The sequence below is a fragment of the Egretta garzetta genome, unplaced genomic scaffold, assembly GCF_000687185.1.
Source record: "Egretta garzetta isolate BGI_Z169 unplaced genomic scaffold, ASM68718v1 scaffold100, whole genome shotgun sequence".
NCBI classification, from domain to species: domain Eukaryota; kingdom Metazoa; phylum Chordata; class Aves; order Pelecaniformes; family Ardeidae; genus Egretta; species Egretta garzetta.
The window spans coordinates 1,048,801-1,067,987 of NW_009258265.1; the positions used below are offsets into that span (position 1 = coordinate 1,048,801).

A 19,187-nucleotide genomic window follows, 5' to 3' on the forward strand; every position below is an offset into this window, starting at 1 on the left:
CCACGGGCATGCCTGGAGGTTAATCAGCGTAATGAGCAAATGTATTTGTCTGTCTCCTTTAAAAGGATGTGACCTGCTGTTCTCCTCCCACTCCAAAGATGGGGAACAAAGAGGGGAAGAGCAAAAGGAAGGAAAGGCAACAAGCTGTAGATAACTTAAGGTGCTACCACCACTGCCAAGGCCCTTCTGTTTTCCCAGCTTTTTATGTTTTGTCCCTTCTGTTTGTGCTATATGGAGAATTCTCACAGCACAGGCACATGGAAATCGGTGGCACTGCCCTGTGCACAAGGCATCCTGCCTAGTTTAAGCATTCCGCTGAGGCATCTAAGCTACGTCTTGATGGGCTGAGTCACCATCTGGAAGAGCTTCTCCTTCTCCAGTGATGGGGAGCGTGGAGCGGCAGGGTCCCGACACGGGCATCTTGCCATGAGCCAGGCCAGGGTGTGGAGGAGGAGCGTGACAGGCAAAGCATGCAAAAAAAAAAAAAAAAAAGAGTCTTTCTCCAGTTTCTTTTTCAGCTCAAGTCACCCTAAGGAGGAAGGGCACCATCAGTCAATAAAAACATTTCAGGCAACAGTTTATTATTTGAGTTGATGGTGCCTCTGTAAACTTCGTTGCATTTTGGAAAGAGGCACAAAAGAATTCCTCACCAGTGAAAGAGTTTATTTTGTTACGTGTAAATGGGATGCGATGCTCTTCCACCTGTCGAGACCTGGGGATCAGGTCCTGCCTTGTAAGAAAAAGACGTTTTGTTTTCCCTCCCGCTCCTCCTCCTTTTTAGCAGGGCCAGCTGTGACAGGACAAGGGGTGATGGTTTTAAACTAAACCAGGGTAGGTTTAGACTGGATCTAAGGAAGAAATTCTTTACAGTGAAGGTGGTGAAATCCTGGCAGGGGTTGCCCAGAGAGGGGGTGGAGGCCCCATCCCTGGGACCATTCCAGGCCAGGTTGGAGGGGGCTGTGAGCAGCCTGATCTGGTTAGCGGTGTCCCTGCTCCTGCAGGGGGGTTGGGCTGGGTGACCTCTAGGGGTCCCTTCCAACCCAAACCACTCTGTGATTCCTCCAGTGGGTGCATGTCCACATCCTACCAGTACCACGAGGTCTGGCAGAGCATCATCGGGCTCCGTGAAAATGAATCCGTGTATTATCGGTCCGAAAGGAGGCTCGTTGGCAGGGCTGGGGGGAGACCTTGCCAAACACCTGGCCGTGGCATTCCAAGTCTTTCACTTTTATTCTGAGTTTATCTTGAGACAGGGTAGTCGCTCTCCCTGGATGGAGGTGGCACTGGTAAATCCCCACTGTTGTGGAAACTTCTTGTCTTCTCTAATACTTACTTGCCATTTGGCCATGCAAAGCACTTTTCTGCTTTACCAAATCGTGATGAACTAATAACATTCCCTGTCCTTAAAAGCCCTTTTAAAGCCATGGTTGATAGCGTATTTTATTTTCTTTGGCTGGAAGGGGTTTGATTGCTTTCACGTGTAGTCACATTTTGATTTAGTTCCAGAAATGAAGTGGGTTAAAAAGGACTCCCTGGGGAGTACCCAGGGGCTTAATAAAGGATACGAATTTGTTGGCAAAACCAAGAAAACTGCAACTCCGCAGAGCACTGAGGTCCACGCGTGGAGCCTCGGTGCCCTCCTCCTCTGCTTGCTGCATTGCCTGCTGTTGTGTCCACGCGGGCCCGCGGGAGGCAGATATTGGCCAGTCTCACCCAGAAATAGTTTGCAATACTTCACATTTTTGCGCTGCGTGTTTTCTGCATGTACGGAGAATCGGCTTCTTGCACGTTTGAGACGACCCAGCCACGCTGAACTTTTGGGCGTCACAAGCTGGGAGTTTGTATGTTTGTTTAAAAATGTCGGTAAAGATCACCATTTGCCATGGAAGTTAGTGGCTCTTCTTTTACGTTCTGCTTTAAACAGGGCTCTGCGTGTAGCTTAGTTAATTTGCTTTGGTTGTCAACCTGGTAGGTTGCTGCCAGAAGTGTCTTTATTACTGGAAAAGCTGGAGAATGTGTCTAGAAGGAGTTTTACATGGAACGAAAGTTGCTTCACTCTGCAGGATGTGTCACGGGGTAGAGAACGTAGTTGTCATTTAAAGGACCTTTTTTGGAAGTGTGGATAATTTAAATATGTTGTTTTCTAATGGCTTCAGGATTGGTGGCAAGCTTTCAAAGTACAGCTCTCCTGCAATATGACTGTAAAAGTGGGCTTTCATGAAATTGTACCTCTCTTGTTCCCAAATTCACATATGCTCATAGAAAACACATTGCTTTATTTTTGCTGTCCTCCAGTGTTTGGGGGGGTTCGAGCTACCATTAATCACCAATAATAAAGGATGCAATTCATTGTTGGTTTACAAGCGAGGATTAGTCCAGCTCTGTCTCCCAAAGCTGGACGAGGTTGAAGGCTTAGCAGGAGCAAAAATTATTGTCAAAATTCTTTTGTCGATGTAACCGGCAGGTACTAACATACTCTTGCTTCTCATTTCAGGAGTGGCCACACATTACTTGCCTTCTGGTTTTCCCGTCAAGAAGGAAAACTAAATCGACAGCAGACTATTGAACTGGGACATCACATTCTCAAAGCACATATTTTTAAGGTAATGAAAATGAAAATGAAGACTTAACGCCAACCTCATCCCTGCTGCGTATAATCTGCGAGCACTGGCAGCGTTCAGTCTCTTCCTGTTTTAGGGTTGCTGGAAGAAGTGTGAGTGCTTCAGGCTGCTGAAAGACGTAGAAGTGAGCTTTAGAAAATTGGCAATGGTATATAAGAAATCTTTGAAATTAAACCGCCCTTCAGACTGTAAATTCAGCAGGTAGCCTCCTTACCTAAAATTACTTTTCTACCATAAGAGGTTTTTTCCCCGTGTAAGATGAATTCCTTGTAACAACATCTAGAAAAAACCAAATCATTTAAAAAGTTTTGAAGAATCCAACCCAAAGTTCAGGTTGTAAAGGGAAGATGGGATGGTCCTTAAAATCTGATGGTGGGTCCATTTTACACTTCACACAGACATTTAAGAATGGGGTAATTGAAAGGCAAACTTGGATGCGAGCATCAGTGTGATCCATAAATGAAGTATCATTCTTCTGCCTGTTGGCCCATACACCAGAAGCTGGAAATGAGAGGATGGATTTGTAAGGTCACAGGAAATACAGAATTTATTAAAAGTATTCAGATCTGTGGGTGCTTAACAGTGGGAAAAAAGAGGCTGTATTTCTATCTGGTCTGTATATGATTTTATAGACTGAAGAACATTAGCTCCCCCGCGTTTCTAGAGCAAACAGGTAAGTTTGTGTCTTGTGTCAGTCCTGTTGGATTTATTTCTGTGCTGCATTCACTATCAGGTGCAGGAGCAAAGTCCCCTCGTTTGGGAAAGCGATGGCTGGAGCCAAGGGGAAGAACCCCAGATCGGCGCGTTAACCCGATCAGTGTGTAATTTTCAAATTTTGAGTTACGTTCCCAAGGCCAAATGCAGCAGTGAGTTTCCTTTTCAGCTGCCATTTACATCTAAATCTGATTCCAAGTCTTCTCCGTTTCACACTTCCATGGTAGAAACAAATAACAGGGTTTCAGGCTCGAAACAAATGACAATTTTCATTAAGTGGACAAGTTGCCTGTTGATTCCAGATTTAATTGAGCAATATTTACAATAGTAGAGAATGCCAATTAGCACATGAAAAATGTCAGTACAGCCTTCTGGTTCTAATCAGTCGGCAAAATCCTTGGGTTTGCAACACTGTGGTAAGAATAGCGTGCCTCGGTGACAGATAGGCGTAACCATGTTATTTCTGTGCTGTAAAGTTTTGAAGGGGTTTGGATTAGCTGGATTAGAAACACTGTGAAACTTAGGCTTTTGCTTTGCCTTGAATAGGTTTATTTTTATTCCTTTTTTTAACAACTGTTTACTGAGGACTTGTGAGTGTTTACCGAGTGAAACAAAGCTGCGTTAGGTTTTGAAGGAGGCATTGAGCTGGGATATTGCAGACCATGTTTAAGATTTCGAGCATACTTTTAAGATAACATTTCCGAGATTACGCACACAGACTCCTTTTCCTGATGTTACTGGTTTTGTTTCTAAACGAGCATTTTTTTTTTTTTCCCGTTCAAGCTTTTCATTCTGTCTGGCCTTTTGCTGAAGCCATTACCAGTATGGCATGGGTTTTCTGCCAAGTAGGGAGCGTGTCAGGTCATCAATTCACTGGGGTTTTCCTGAAGTATCACATTATAGCAGCGGCTTTCCACAGAAACAAAGATCCTAATTTTGGAGGTATTTATGGAGGCCTGATGCCATTGTAATTCCATTTGATTTACCCATCATGAAGCCAGGAGAGGATTAGAACACGACTGAAGCGTTTTGTCCAGCCAGGGAGTACTGAGAGCTGGGTATAGAGACAAATTTGATTAAACTGTGCACAAAACACATTTGTCCTTCCCCAATCCCTATCGGTTGGAATCCACTGGTACCTTGTGCAAGGTAACGATGGGAGACTTGGAATTCCCAGGTGTAAAAACCCAGCAATGCACGGACACAAGGTGATGAGAGGTGTAAGGAAGCTTTCATGCTCCCTGCTTTGCTTGGTGGCTGAGATCCGCTGGTTTTCTTTTTTAAACACAAACATCCTCAAACAGTTTTGGGGGTAAAAAAAAAAGTACATACATTTTAGTCTTTTAAAGCAATTACCAGTCTTAACGGGAGCATATGGAAACCCAGCTTGGAAAGCCTGGCATGGAATGAAAGGGCAAGAAGAGAAATGTGCGGTAATGATACAAGAAGACCCAAACTTCAGGCTGACGTATGTTTTGCAAATCAACGAAAGAGAAGTCTTTAATTCCGTCTTAAATTAGTTAGCTAAAATGTCAGTAATCCAGAAATGGGCGTCCCTCGTCCCCAGATTGAGAATGTGATGATGATTACAGGCAGAAACACTCAACTTTGACAGCTACAGGTATGCAAAGGTGTCCGATATTCCTTGCAAAACAGCCTTACAACGATCTTGTGTTGAAGGTGCCGGTGGCCAAATAGCAGAGGAAGCAATAAGTTGGAAATGAAGGGTGCTGACAGCAGCGTATAAGAGTGCAGAAAAAAAGCAAGCCTGGTTGAAATCTGGGACTGAGGAGGGTTGGCAGAGTTATTCCAATGGTCATGGGTCTGGTGTCAGATGGTGCCAGTGAAGTGGGAACCATGCATGGTATTTCGGTTCGATGTCGCGTCAGGCTGGGATTTGCTTTTGCTGAAGGATTCAACCTGCTTTAGACTTCTGGGCAGAAAAGGGACTAGAAAAGGAAGGTGGTGAAACCCTGGCAGGGGTTGCCCAGGTTCTGGGCATAAAAGGGACTAGAAAAGGAAGGTGGTGAAACCCGGCAGGGGTTGCCCAGAGAGGGGGTGGAGGCCCCATCCCTGGAACCATTCCAGGCCAGGTTGGAGGGGGCTGTGAGCAGCCTGATCTGGTTAGCGGTGTCCTTGCTTCCTGCAGGGGGGTTGGGCTGGGTGACCTCTAGAGGTCCCTTCCCACCCAAACCATTCTATGATTCTATAGGAGCTGTAAAATGAGAAATAGCGTGGGTTTGTTTCAGCAACTGAAGGATAATGGTGCTGAATGTATTTATTCTTTAAAGGTTAAATGTCATCTTTTATGTTTTGTGCTAATATCTAAGTATATGTGTTCTAGTACAGCCATTAAGATTTTTATAGCGTATGTGATTATCTTCAGATGGCTATGCTTATTTATGGGTTTGATAGTACTAGAACTATTTTTAAATTATTTTAACGGTTTATTATAAAATAGTTTTCCATTTACCCAATTACACTGTACCGAGTTCACTGAAATTTAATATTAACCTCAAATGTCCTGCGTTGTGTCATTTCGAAAGCAGTGTTTAATGGTGGCCAAAATTCCTGAGCTCTTTTTCTGCCTCTTAACACAAACAGACATTTTTCTCCATTTAGCTCCCTGAATTTTGAAGGAAACAGGCGCATGGAGTTGTTATTTATAAGAGCTTGTCTAATCTATTGCTTCTTTTTACGGTGAAACCGTTTCAAGTGACAAAGCTGTTGATGGCTGGTGCGATGCTTCAGAAGAGCTTTCACACATAGGTAGTAGGGGTCTGCAACGGAGTCCAGCAGCGGGCTGGGATGATGATTCCTGCTCATCTTCCTTCAGAGGAAACAAATCCCACCTTTGGCTGCTGGTTTTCTTCCCGCCACCCTTCACCGTCCATGTCGGTCTCTCATACAAAAGCCTTCCAAACTGAAATGTCATCCTGCTGCTTTGCCCAGATAGAAATGACCACGCGGCGTGCAAGGAAGTAGGAATCGGGGTTTGCATATCAAAACAGAATTAAAGATGTCTGCACGGTTTCCATGGAAACAGCAGGCTTGAATGGTAAATCAATAGCCGAACAGCAACATATGAGGCGTGCCCGCATCACACGACGGAGCACGACACACGGCGAGGCTCGTTGCTGGAGTTGCAAACCCATTCCTCCCGGCTTTGATCCAGCTGTTTGCTCCCAGCTGTGGGCTGCAGAGCAATTTCTGCTCCTTCGTTAGGAGGGAGGGAAACTTGCTGAACAGTTCCGTGCTCTGCCAATTAGTGCTGCTGGAGAAAGGTGTCAGACCTTCTATATATTATGTATAGCCTGATCACGGATGCCAGCCGGAAAGGTTGGAGTCAGTCTGCTGTGAGATATGGGAATACTGTTCTAGGCCGTGGTTGAGACTTCCTTAATTTACCTTACTGCGAGCAGATATTGCCGTCTAGTTCAACAGCGTGAATAATAAGGAAACTCTGTGAATCAGTTCTGCCAAAAGACCGCGTACTTCATTAAAAAAGAAGAAGAAGCAGTGTGCTGTGCTCCTTAGCATGACATTTGCTGAGGGCGTTGAACGGATTCAGGTTGCTCACAGTTTAATCCTCCCTTTCCTAGACCTTGGAGATAGCTAGCAGTACCTTTGCAAGTTATTTCCTACAAGCTTATTAATTCACTGCAAAGGTCGGATGTGGCGAATTGTCACATTATCTTGTGTACAGCTGTTAGTGTCTTGAAACTCTTTGAAGTCCAAAGACCCAGGAGGATCTGCCCAGGGTAATTGAGCGTATTTGTAAGCTTGCGTCTAAGTCATCTTCTCTTTTTTAGGGGCTGAGTAAAAAAGTTGGGGTGTCTTCCTCCATCCTGCAAGGGCTTTGGATCTCTTACAGCACCGAAGGTCTTTCGATGGCTTTGGCATCTCTGAGAAATCTCTACACCCCCAACATAAAGGTACTGGAGGAGGAGGAGAGCTGGGGTGGTTCCGAGCTCACGTGAGAAGCTCCCAGCAATGCGCAGTAACCACGCAGGGTGTTTGCTGTAGCTGCCTACCCGTGGCAGCAGTCCTGCCCAGGCAGTGCTGAGCTTGCTGGGCGTCCGACTCCAGCTGGGGAGAGGCGACCAGTTCAACTGGGATGTTGTTACCATCTGGGACGATCCCTCAACGCTGCTACTTTGACCAGGGATCTCCTTTTAATTGCAGCGAGTCAATAATGAATTTGCACCTGTGCAAAATGATTCGCTTGCAGTTTTCCTCCCCAAAAATGTGAGATGCCACAACCGCTGCTGAGATCTGACAGCCCCTGGCTTAGGCAGGGACCAACTCGGAGGCAACGCCAAACAGAGCGGCCCATGCTCGTTCAGGCACCAGGTGCCCATTTGCATCCATAAGGATGAAGGTGTTAGCTTAAGTGACTTCACCTCTACAGCAAGAAGGATTTCAGACTGTGATACAGATTTCAAATTGTCCTTCATCTGGAAGGATGTTTGCCCCATCTCCTTCCCATATGGGTGAAAATGCCTAAAATGGGACCATATATTTGGCAAGTGTTTTTCCTGGGCATTTTATGTCCTTCGCTATTGGCTTGGAAGCATGTGGAGGGCCCTGATTTAAATTCTTCTATTGCCCTGAAAATAATCTGATGTTTTTCCATAAGACTCAGCTAACGGGAGCTCTTCTTTCCCTGTGCAGGTCAGTCGGTTGCTGATTTTAGGAGGTGCAAACGTGAATTACCGGACTGAAGTTCTGAACAACGCCCCCATTTTGTGTGTCCAATCTCACCTGGGTTACACGGAGATGGTGGCTTTGCTCTTGGAGTTTGGGGCCAACGTAGATGCCGCTTCTGAAAGTGGCCTGACCCCCCTTGGCTACGCGGCTGCTGCTGGATTTCTAAGTATTGTTGTGCTGCTGTGCAAGAAACGGGCCAAGGTAAGGTGACCACGTTCCTCTAAAAGCTGATTTAAACTATTCCACGTTTACGCAAGACTGGGCACAAGCTGCAGGCAGGATACGTAACCCCTGCTAAAGCATATCCCTGGCAGATGAAACCAGGGTGCTGCTGCGGAGGGTTGGCTTTTCAGCTCAAACGTAGCAGCTTTGAAAATCTCGTGTTGACACCAAAGCTAAGTAACTCCTGATGGTCTGTAATCAGTATTCGGGAATTCAGGCCTGAGGTAGGAGCTGCCCAGTCTCGCTGCACTGATGGCCTGCCCAAGGACGTTCTGGAGAAGTCCTTGAACCTCTCAAGGTTAAAATGGCAACGTTGCTTTTGCAGCATGGAGCGTTCTTTAAATATCTCCTTGAGACACATTTTCCAAAAGCTTCTATCAGACTTGTCCTAGAAAAATACCCTTTGTTTAGTTTTGCGGTGAGTGTTTGGAGTTCTAATTGTATGTAATGAGTTGAGTTTAAATATTTTGTTGAAGAAAAAAATGGTGCTGATTTTTGAAGTGGAGCCTCCTGGAAACAATTTGTGGTTTCTCTATATGTTTAGCTTCAGTTCAAAAAGCAAAATAGGGGGTTGTATCATTTTGGTATGAAAGTCGGGATGACTGAGGGACCCATTTCGATCGTGCCATGTTGTCTGTAGTAATGCAAGGACAGTGTGAAGGAAAACCAGAATTCTGCTTTTGGTGGGATATTTTGAGAGAGCTGGGTGATTCCCTGCCCCTCGTTGGTAAGAAATAGCATTCCCTCTTCGAGAACAGGAATATTTGGGCTATAAAATGCAACGCAAAAGTCCTGCCACTCATAGCTTTCCTTGAGGAAATACCCCCAAACCAGCTGGGTTTTGTTTGAAGGCTGAGAGGTTTGATTCTGGCATGGAAAGTTGAGAAATGAGAAATATTTCTCATATTATAGTGTATTAATATTAGTAGTATGTTAATCTTTTCATACACATTATATTAATATAACCACTATTATTGGAATATATGGATATAATAATTATTTCTCCTATTTGTAATACAAGAAATGAGAAATAATATGTTGCGGAGCACTGAAGGGTTAACCAGCAGGAGGACGGTAGCTGATCTGCCTGGCCTGTTTTCTCCAAGTTACTGGTGTTGGGATAGAAATTCCAGTTGATGTGTTCAGGCATCAAGTGAAAACCATGCCCTTGTCCTGAAAAGCCAACCAAATAAGTTCCTACAAGGCTGCCAAGCGGGAGCTCTGTTTCCTGTTGACTTCTGCCTGCGTTGGGTTCGCATCGTGTGTTCGACTGCAGGCTGAGGCACTTCTGTCTTTCTGGAAAGAAATGGTATCTGGAAAAGCTGGTTTCCCTTTTGTGTATTTGGATAAAGGAGATGATATCAGCGTGTATGATTTCAATCCACAAGGAAGCACAGTTGCTGGAGTTAAGGACACAAGGGGAGAAAATGCTTTTGCAGCCTTTGAGTCTGAAGAAAACTGAAGCAAGCTAAAAATAATGGTAACGTAACCAAAGCAAACACTTGTGGCCAAGAGGATGCCTATGCCTGGGACAGAGTTGCTTTGGGAATGGCTGTTTTCTGGTCGTGGAAGGGATAGTTTACCAGAAAAATGCACATTTTGCACATGTGGCATTATTTTGAAACCAGGGCTGGAAACTCTGAAGGCACAAAGACGTTTTGCTCGTGATTTTGCTTAATTGTATTTTATCATCTCTTCTCAAGGTGGATCATTTGGACAAAAACGGTCAGTGCGCCCTGGTTCACGCTGCTCTCAGAGGACACTTGGAGGTAGTGAAGTTCTTGATCCAATGCGACTGGACCATGGCTGGGCAACAGCAGGGAGTGTTTAAGAAGAGCCACGCCATCCAGCAGGCCCTAATCGCTGCGGCCAGCATGGGCTACACCGAGGTAAGACCTACCAGCACATCATTGCCTCGGTGGGGTGGGAAGTCAAGGGTTTCCTATGTTTCCTAACCAAAAGATTGACCAAAGAGAGCGTCTTGGAGGTGGAGTCGGTACCTCTGTCCTACTCTTCCTCCCCTTCCCACCCCAGGCTGCGGGGTTCACAGATCCCTTGGCAAACCCTGTGGTCTGGGCAGGCGTCCAAGAGAGGAAACGTAACGAGTCTTTTAAGTTGCTGGAATAAATCTTTAAGCAAGGGTGGATAAACAGTGTGTTCCTTACCCGCTCCTCCACTCCTGTTAGGGGAGTGTGAGACCACGTGGGTTCGGACTCTATGTTGGGGGGAGAGAAGAGCTGAAGACCTTGCTCGTCTCATACTGATAAAGATTGGTGATGTGGAAAACGATGTATGTTTTCCTACCGAGAAGCAATCTTTGAGGGCTTTTGCATTGGTTGATTTCTTTGCTAAATTGAGCTCCTCTCATTTACTGGAGTTTTGATTTTGCTTTTGTTAAGCATAATCCATGAAAAGGCAGGTAACGCGCTCAGATCAGAGGAGCTAATTAAAGAAAGCTGGGAAATTCTTATTAGCTAAGTGACTGTGAGTTGAACCGATTAGAAGCAGATGTGACTTCAAAACCCTAAAGATCTGCGTGCCAGGGACATAATTTGTAACATGGCACACAACTTCTTAAATGGAAATTTCCCTCTGGATAATACTGGTCACCTTTATAATGTATAGAAAGCAGTTTTGGAATTGGTTAATATTTCTGCTGTCCCATAAAAGCTACGTGGCTGCTTATAGAAAATACTCCCAAGTCCCTGTTTTGAGGTGCTTGCAGCTGTGGGAGCTGCAAGCTGATGATTACTTTGCTGTTTTCCTCTGACTTTGGTAATAAAACAGATATTTAGCATGTTTATACAGTGATCTTAATCATGGGTGGAGCCACTCTGGCGTCCTTGCTGTGACTATACCCTAGCCTAACCATGCCAGATGTAGCTTTACCCTTTACTTGGGCCACACGAGGTCCTCTGAGCGGTGCAGCACCCGGCTGGGGGGTCAGTCCAGCGCGCAGGGGGTTTGTTCACCAAGCTGACGCTCTCCCATCGAGGCAGCATCACACACACAAGGCATCTACTGCAGAAGGAACAACGGGCATCACTTCAACAGCATCTTTTCACATAGGCCCTCCCCTGGGTCTCCTGCTCCCCCCGTGCTGCTGTCATTCCCAATGTCCCATTTAGCACCAGAGCATCACTGGCAGGACATGGGAATACAGCACTGGTCACCAAAATCCCTGCTCCGCTGCACTGGTGCCTCTCAGTCCGTGCCCATGGGCAGCGCGGGCAGCGGAGCAGGCACAGCTTCCTCCCGGGTACTCAGACAAGGCTCGTGGTAGCCCAGACCCCAGCAGGTAATTGGTTCTTCTAGAACGAGAAAAATGTTTTTGACCTTCAGTCACTGAAGTAAAATCTCCATTTTCTTCTCAGCCTCCTGCTTTCTTGCGTCATATGATCCAAACACTGAATTTTTTCTGCCAGTTTTCAGTCAATTAAATCCTTTAATTTACCCTTTAAAGGAGTTAATTTGCTTCTTTGGGGTTTCAAGCATCCACAGCTGGAAGAAAAACACAGTGGAAGTCTTTCTAACAGTCTGCTTAAAAACGGTATTTGCTAGAATGGAGCTAATAGTTTCTGGACGTAGCTTCATCTTGGCTGGAGCTTAAGCTAACAAAGAGGCTAACGATTACAACTGCACCATTGCATCACTTGTCCGTGACTCAGTTTCCCCAGCGGTAAAAGGAGAAGATCATACTCGTCGCAGCCCCCGGGTGAGAGCTGATAGAGATGGACACCGCGGTGTCCCCTCGCTGGTTACGGCAAAAGGAGCTGACACTGCGAAGGCTCGTCACATGCGGTACTGTCAGGACACTCAGGTGGCTTTTTTTTGTCTGTACAGGGCAGCAGGTTCAGTGATCTCTGGACGAATCTTTACTTGAGCTCAGGGTGCCAGGCAGAGACTGATCCTCTTCCTCTGTGTATGCAGAGCGGCTCGTGTTAAGATGTCAGCAGTTTATATATACCGCATCCAAGCTCGCAAGCTGACATGTCATTTTGTTTCAGATTGTCTCCTACCTGCTCGATCTTCCAGAAAAAGACGAAGAGGAGGTGGAGCGAGCACAAATCAACAGCTTTGACAGCCTTTGGGGAGAGACAGGTGATTTCTGTAGATGCTGTAGCTTCTTCTTGCATGTTTGTGTGTATTTACGGGCTCTTGGTCATCCAATGCCTCCCTGGTCCCTGGCGTTTTTTTGATGAATGGAGAAGGATCCGTTCCTCCGATTTGGTTTCAGGTGATTTACAGGGGCCAGGGCAGAGCTTGGGACCTTGCATTCAGCTTAAGTCAAACAGAGAAGTTTGGCTTCTGAAAATCCTGAGCTTCTGCAGGTCCTGGTACTTTGCAGGAGCGTGCAGGCATGCAGCATCTCTGACACCCAGGCCATTAATTCCGCTGAAACATCTCGTGTTAAGCGAGGTGGACACAAAATTCTGCTCTTTCTCTCTTGATATTTGGCATATTTATCGAAAGCACCTCCCTGTTTCTCTCTCCCCTTCCCCGTTACGTGCAGCGCCATGACTGTTAAATTATCCGTTGATTTTCTGAAAACTTCTCATTATTTAACACCTGGTAATTAAATACACATCCTTTTGTGCAATGCTGTATTTTTATATTGATGGGTATAATAGAGAAGCCCTACTTCCCTAACTTCTACCAAACCAAAAGCACTCATTCACCCTTTCCACTTCACCCACGTGAATCACACGATCATCTCCGTTTCTTGAGATACCCCAACTTGGAGTTGTTAGCTTTTCACTCCGACTCACTGATCTACTGGCATCGCTGGTAATGTTCCTGTCAAGTTAATACACCAGGGTGATGTTCCTGTCTGGGTAACGGAGCACTGGTTTTGATTCTGTCAGCTTTGTTTAAAAATGACACGATCCCAGGGTACGGACAGAGGCTGGCGTGTAGCTCGGTCTTTGGCCAGGTTGTTTCTGGTTAGAAGGGGCTGGGTGGAGGGAAGCAGGGTTATATTTTGAGCTGCTTTGTACACCGTACCTTTGAAAACGTAGCCTTACTAGAGCCTTGTAATGAATGGAGTCTGTCAGAAAGTATTGCCCTGAGGTTTAAAGGACAAAGGCAGAGGGGTGAGTTGTCCCAGCAAGGAGCCTGGCGGGTGGCCGGGCTGCTCGGGGCCACTCGTGGGACGTTAGGGAAGGAGCCAGCTCCTGCACCCACAGGGACGTAACTGGGTAGCAAGGGCATTGTGCCATTATTAGCGGAAATAAGAACAACATATACAAATAAGCAATTTAAAAGTGCCCCTAGGGTGTCATGGGAGAAGAAAGAAATGGGATGTGGAATGAGCCAAATGAAATGACTGAGCGTTGGTAATAGGACGACGGCTTTGCTACTGATGAGCTCATGGTTTGAAACGGTGACCGGGCCAGAGACAGCTCATCCAACATGTTCTCTGGTGGTCCTGAGAGCGATCTTGTAAATAGGATGGTGATCCAAATGCCTTCAGAGTTCAATCAAAAGCCGCTAAGACATCTCCTTGCAAAATAACCTCACGGGCAGCATCGGGCACTCTATCTAAAGGATAAGCTCCTTTAGTTCAGGTAGTCCTGGGGTCTGGATGAATCTGGCAAAGTCTGGTATAAAGCCGTAGGCGTTTGCTGAACCAACATCTAGCCCTGCCTGTCCTGAGAGCTCTGCCTTTGCAGGTCGTCCTGCCCTCTCCTGCTCAGCCATGCTCTCCGGTCCGAAGGCTGAGCACCACGCTCCTCTCCCTGACAACACCCAGCTCTTCTCTTCCCTCGTGTCCCGGGCAGCTCTGCCATTCCCAGCCTGCCCATTGCCTCAAGGACTCTTCAGCAAAAGCCTGTTCCATTTCTGTTGTCCCCCTTCCCATACCTCTCCCCCCAGCAATTGCAAAAGCTGGACTCACACGGACGTGCGGGAGTTTCTGAGAGGGGTTTCTGAGTAACTGGGATAGTTGGGAATGTGCATTTGTGATTCACAAATGGCGCACAAGTTGGGGAGCCATCTCAAAATAATACCCATTTATCCCATTAAAATTGGTGGCAGGTAGGATGGGAAAATCAGCAAAACCAAGCCAGCCCCCAAATTCAGCAGTTTTTTCTCCTGTCACAGGCAGGACGAGTTTATGTGCATCTCGAGACTCCCTTTCACATTGTTTCGTTATTATTATTTCCCCAAAAGTAAATAGTGAGTTTAGATAAATTTGAAGACAAGTGCTGGCTTCCACCTAAAAATAGCAATCTGCTCTAAAAATCTGAATCATGTCTTGTCTGTTTTTTGATACTTGTTGCTCGTGTGTCTAATCTTCCACAGTGCAGAGCCTGGCTTAGTGATATCAGCCTGATATCATCCAAATGGCAGTGCCAAGTTACATCATAAGTTTAGGAATTGCTGACAGCACACTAGAGCTAACTCCAGATGGAATATTTCCCCCCAGGACAAGACTAATATCAAAACCCAGCACAAAAGTATCTGAGTCACTTGTAATAACCCCATCAGAGTTGGAGGTGCAAAGAACGACTCCGTTGAACTGAATCCCTCTTGCTGCCAGGCTGTGAAACAGATGCACGTGCTGTATAGGAGCAATTTAATGATTCCTTCTCCAGATAAAGTTGTTTTTTCTCTAAAAAAACCAGACGTGCTCTGCACAAGAGCAGAGGCAGAATGTGCCGTTGCAGATCCCCAGTGTTGGAGACCACGGCTTGTCTGACGTTGCTCACCGACAGAGGGGGCACGTCCACACCTGAAACTTGTCTCAGGTTTTGTTTGAGCCATGTTTTGAGAAATGCAGAAACTGTTCTACGGCGTTTATGCCAAGACTTTGTTATCGCATGGTGAGCTGTTCTCCTGGCACCACATCCACATGGAAAAGCTGCAAAATGGCCGTTCCTGTTTTCCAGCCCAGGATCCTGCTCGCTGCTCCTTGGCTGGGCTTGGTGGACTCGCCTTGTTCATGCTGGGCCACAGGAGCTCTATGGCAGACAGTAAATCTTCAAACAAAACCATTTCCATTTCTCTCATTTCCTCTCCTCACCTTTCCTTGGCTTTTCCAATGTCCTTTCAATGCACAGGGACAGCCTTACCTTGTGTTGTGGTTTTTTTGGAGACTAATGGCTGTTGTAAGGCACATGGATGATGTCAGATACAGGGGTGGTAGGTCCCTCTAAGGAGTGCTAAAAGCAGGTACTTCCAGAATTTTTCCTGAAGTCATTTAATTGAGCTTGTGGGCTTGGGCTGTTGGACACTAGCCACAGGATAGTGCTGTGGGCTTGAGGTGATCAGCAGGGGAGCTGGAGCATGGGGATGTCAAAAGCCGCTTCTGTTAAAAGGCTGAAGACGTGGTGGTGAGGCACAGGTATTCGGAGCAGCCGCAGACTGTCCAGCTCATTGCAGTTGCAGGGACCGCAGAGGGTTCTCCAGTCCAACCTTCTGTTCAAAGCACAGGCACTGGTGAAGTCTGGGTGTTCCTTAGTGAGTTGGTCTCCTAGGGTCCAGCTGGACAGTTGGACATGATGATCTTAAAGGTCTTTTCCAACATAGACGATTCTGTGATTCTATGGACTGAGCTCCTTTCGCCCCTTGGAAGGTTTCTCCGATTCTGAGGATAGGTGCATGGATACCTGTGCGTTACACACGACGAGCTTGGATGGGTTTCTCTCAGCAGCAAGTGGCAAATCCAGGTCATCAGTGGGGAACCTTCCTGAAGCAGCAAGGTCTGACCGCTCAGTAGCATGGAAGCTTTTGAGCTCCCCTTGAGTTGGAGCTGCAAAGGACAGGCGGGAGCTACATACCTGCACCAGTTGCTGTGACCCTGAGGAACAGCGTAGCAAAAAGATGGGTCGGTCCAGGCAGAGTGGATTGCAAAGCAGAGTGGCGAAGGGTATGGCCATGGAGCAAATCATCCTGTTCCAGGAAAGTCTTTTCCAAAGAACGTTTCATGGTGAACACCAAACAATGAGGTGATTTACAGTATTTTCGTTGTTGCAAACATAAGTCATTTTGACGTGAAATACCTCGAATTAACCTGCAACGTTTCAAGTGCAGGCAGGTTTAGAAATAGAACCCAAAAGCCCTGCATACCGATCCCTCTGCCGTGCACATTACACACAGTCCTCCTTCTATATTTGTAGCTTACGTTTAAAACCCACATGGATCTGATTATAGATTTTGCAGTATGTTCTGCTTGTGGCAGCGAGATGATTTTTCTTTTAACTCTTCGTGTCTCTCAACCCCAAGAGAAGAAAACTCAACCATAATGTGGAACAGAATAGAGAATTAATTAAATCTCCCAACATTAACAGTGTTGCAGTTGGAAACCCATCAACACCTCGTAATCAGCCATCCCACAGAAATGTACTTCAAAGAAAAAACAAGCTACGTCAGTTAGAAATAGACTCCCACCTTCTGCTCAAACTCCTTCTAGAAGCAGCAGAGCATCAAGCCAGAGGAGCTGTGCTGAAGTGCACAGAAAGTTAGGGAGAGGAGGGAGGAACCGAAAAGTCTAAAATTAATACCGAAGACGAGTCAAAGGCAGGTCCTGCACTTGGAACTATATTCAGATGGAGTGTGTCTTTTCTAACCCAACCACACTTTCTGAGTCAACAGAGCACATTTTGGCAGGGGCAGAGCTGTCAGGTGTGACCTCTCTCCACCTGTAATACTGCAAGCATCTGAAATCCTGGAAATGAGAGATAATTTTGGTTTTGCACAACGGCCCTTGCTGACAGGATCAGTCCTGGCCAGAAACAAAGCCCCGAATTAGCGTTTTACTTGGAGAAAGGGTGGACATATTCATAGCATTTTTGCTTTCCAGTGGTTTCCCTGGTTTCAAAGATCTACAGGCTAAAGTGGGATATTAAAAATAGAAGTCCTCCATCTGAATTATGCTGCTCTGTGCTTGTTTGGACAGAGAAAAGCCTCAAATCTGACTGACATCCAGTGGCTGGCAGTGATCTGTCGGTGCCTCCAGCTTGATCCCTCACTTGCTCTCTCGTAGTTGTGGTGGAACGAGTCAAGGACAGGTTGCAGGAGGTCTTGGCAGGACAGCACGTACCTGAAGACCCATGCTTTCTCGCTGTGCCCCTGCTAAGACACACACAGTCTGGTAGCAGTAGGGAAACCTGCAGAAGGCATAGGGGGAAATGGTGAAGGGTTCATGGAAACAGTGAAGGTTTCATGTGACAAGGCTCTAGGTTTCTTTGCAGCCACACCTTGAACCTCAGTCACATGTGCCTGTAGATTATTTTATGCTTATTGCGGTTCTCATCCGGCTTCACTGTGACTTGCAGAAAATAATAAAAAATAATAATAATAAAAGCTTATTGTCCTCTTTCCATAATGTTACGAGATCTTTTCGTGGAAGAGTTGACCTTTGAAGTAAGCTAAAATGACAAGTACAAGCTAGAACTGTACTGATCCAACCTGTCTTCTGTGTTCATTTTGCCTGGTGTGAGATATGTTTGGCATTTCAAGCACCCTCACTTTGGTACCCAGTAGGAAGACTTATCTCCAGATAGGAAAAAAACCCCATGGAGTGTGTGGCTCTGTCCCTTCACTGCTTTTCTCTCTCCTCCAGCTCTGACAGCGGCGGCCGGGCGTGGGAAGCTGGAGGTCTGCCGGCTCCTCCTGGAGCAGGGCGCCGCAGTGGCACAACCCAACCGCCGTGGGGTCGTTCCGCTCTTCAGCGCCGTGAGACAGGGCCACTGGCAGGTGAGCGGGTTCCTCACACCGCCGGGACGGCCTGAAATGTAGGGTCAGGCCATCCCTTCCATCTTGCTGAAATTGGAGAAGACAAACCCCAACTCTTTTGGGGAATGATCAGAGTGAGAAGAAGTGATATTGATGCTTCAAACACCCCGAGCTCTTGCTGGCTGCAGACAGCTTTTGCTTAAGTCCTGTGTTATCACCATTTGGGAAGCAAAAGCAATGCTCTTGACTTAAAAGGTCATTTTTCCTGTCCTTATACCTCCCTTGCTTCTCCTGTACCCTAAATCTTGCAGCAGAAATCCCAGAAGGAACCATGCCTTGGGGGGCTGAGGTTTCAAGACACGGGGACCGCTCTGTTCTTCCTTGGCTCTGGTTTCTTCCCAGCTGGGTCTCCACGTACGACGTGAGTTCTTCCTTTGTGTGTTGCAGATTGTCGATCTCTTACTCACGCACGGCGCTGATGTGAACATGGCAGACAAGCAAGGGCGGACGCCGCTGATGATGGCTGCATCTGAGGGACATCTGGGCACAGTGGAGTTTCTGCTTGCACATTCTGTTCTTCTTTGGCTCTGGTTTCTTCCCAGCTGGGTCTCCACGTACGACGTGAGTTCTTCCTTTGTGTGTTGCAGATTGTCGATCTCTTACTCACGCACGGCGCTGATGTGAACATGGCAGACAAGCAAGGGCGGACGCCGCTGATGATGGCTGCATCTGAGGGACATCTGGGCACAGTGGAGTTTCTGCTTGCACAAGGTTAGAGCACGTGCTTGGAAGTGCATTGGAGACCAGCCACGGCAAGTCCCACTACACCGTGCCCTGCACAGCTGGAGTTTGTAATGTCAGGGTAGGGGTTGTAATCCCACTGCTGGATCGGGCAGTGGGAGAGCTTCTCAGCACCGTATCCAGCTTACTGGAGAACAAGACTAGAATAGCCATAGCGTTAATCGCAGCTGTCCGTCTTGTTGTCCGTGTTTGGTGCTCACAGCCTCAGAACCGCGCATTTGAGATAGATAGAAAATAAAATAACATCACAGGTTCTCTGAGCATTAAGAATATGCCTTTGAACCATGCCTGGAGCTTTCCCCTTAGACAAAAAAATCAGCAAGCGATGTGATTGAAACCAACAACATCGCCATGGAGCAGGCAGGCGAGACTCAACCACAGGACCAGAGTTTAGGACACGTTTTAACACTTCCATTGTTAGTGCCGGTATTGCTGCCCACG

The 19,187-nt window shown here is 46.6% G+C and overlaps 1 protein-coding gene across 1 annotated transcript in view; it reads left to right on the forward strand.

Moving 5' to 3' along the window:
• Nucleotides 1–19,187, forward strand: part of TANC2 (tetratricopeptide repeat, ankyrin repeat and coiled-coil containing 2) — a 221,631-nt gene that overhangs the window by 188,058 nt on the left and 14,386 nt on the right. The window contains 7 exon segments of the mRNA XM_035903288.1: nucleotides 2,495–2,603; nucleotides 7,148–7,270; nucleotides 8,010–8,246; nucleotides 9,971–10,156; nucleotides 12,275–12,368; nucleotides 17,833–17,966; nucleotides 18,593–18,716. Coding sequence (XP_035759181.1) covers nucleotides 2,495–2,603; nucleotides 7,148–7,270; nucleotides 8,010–8,246; nucleotides 9,971–10,156; nucleotides 12,275–12,368; nucleotides 17,833–17,966; nucleotides 18,593–18,716 — 1,007 coding nt within the window.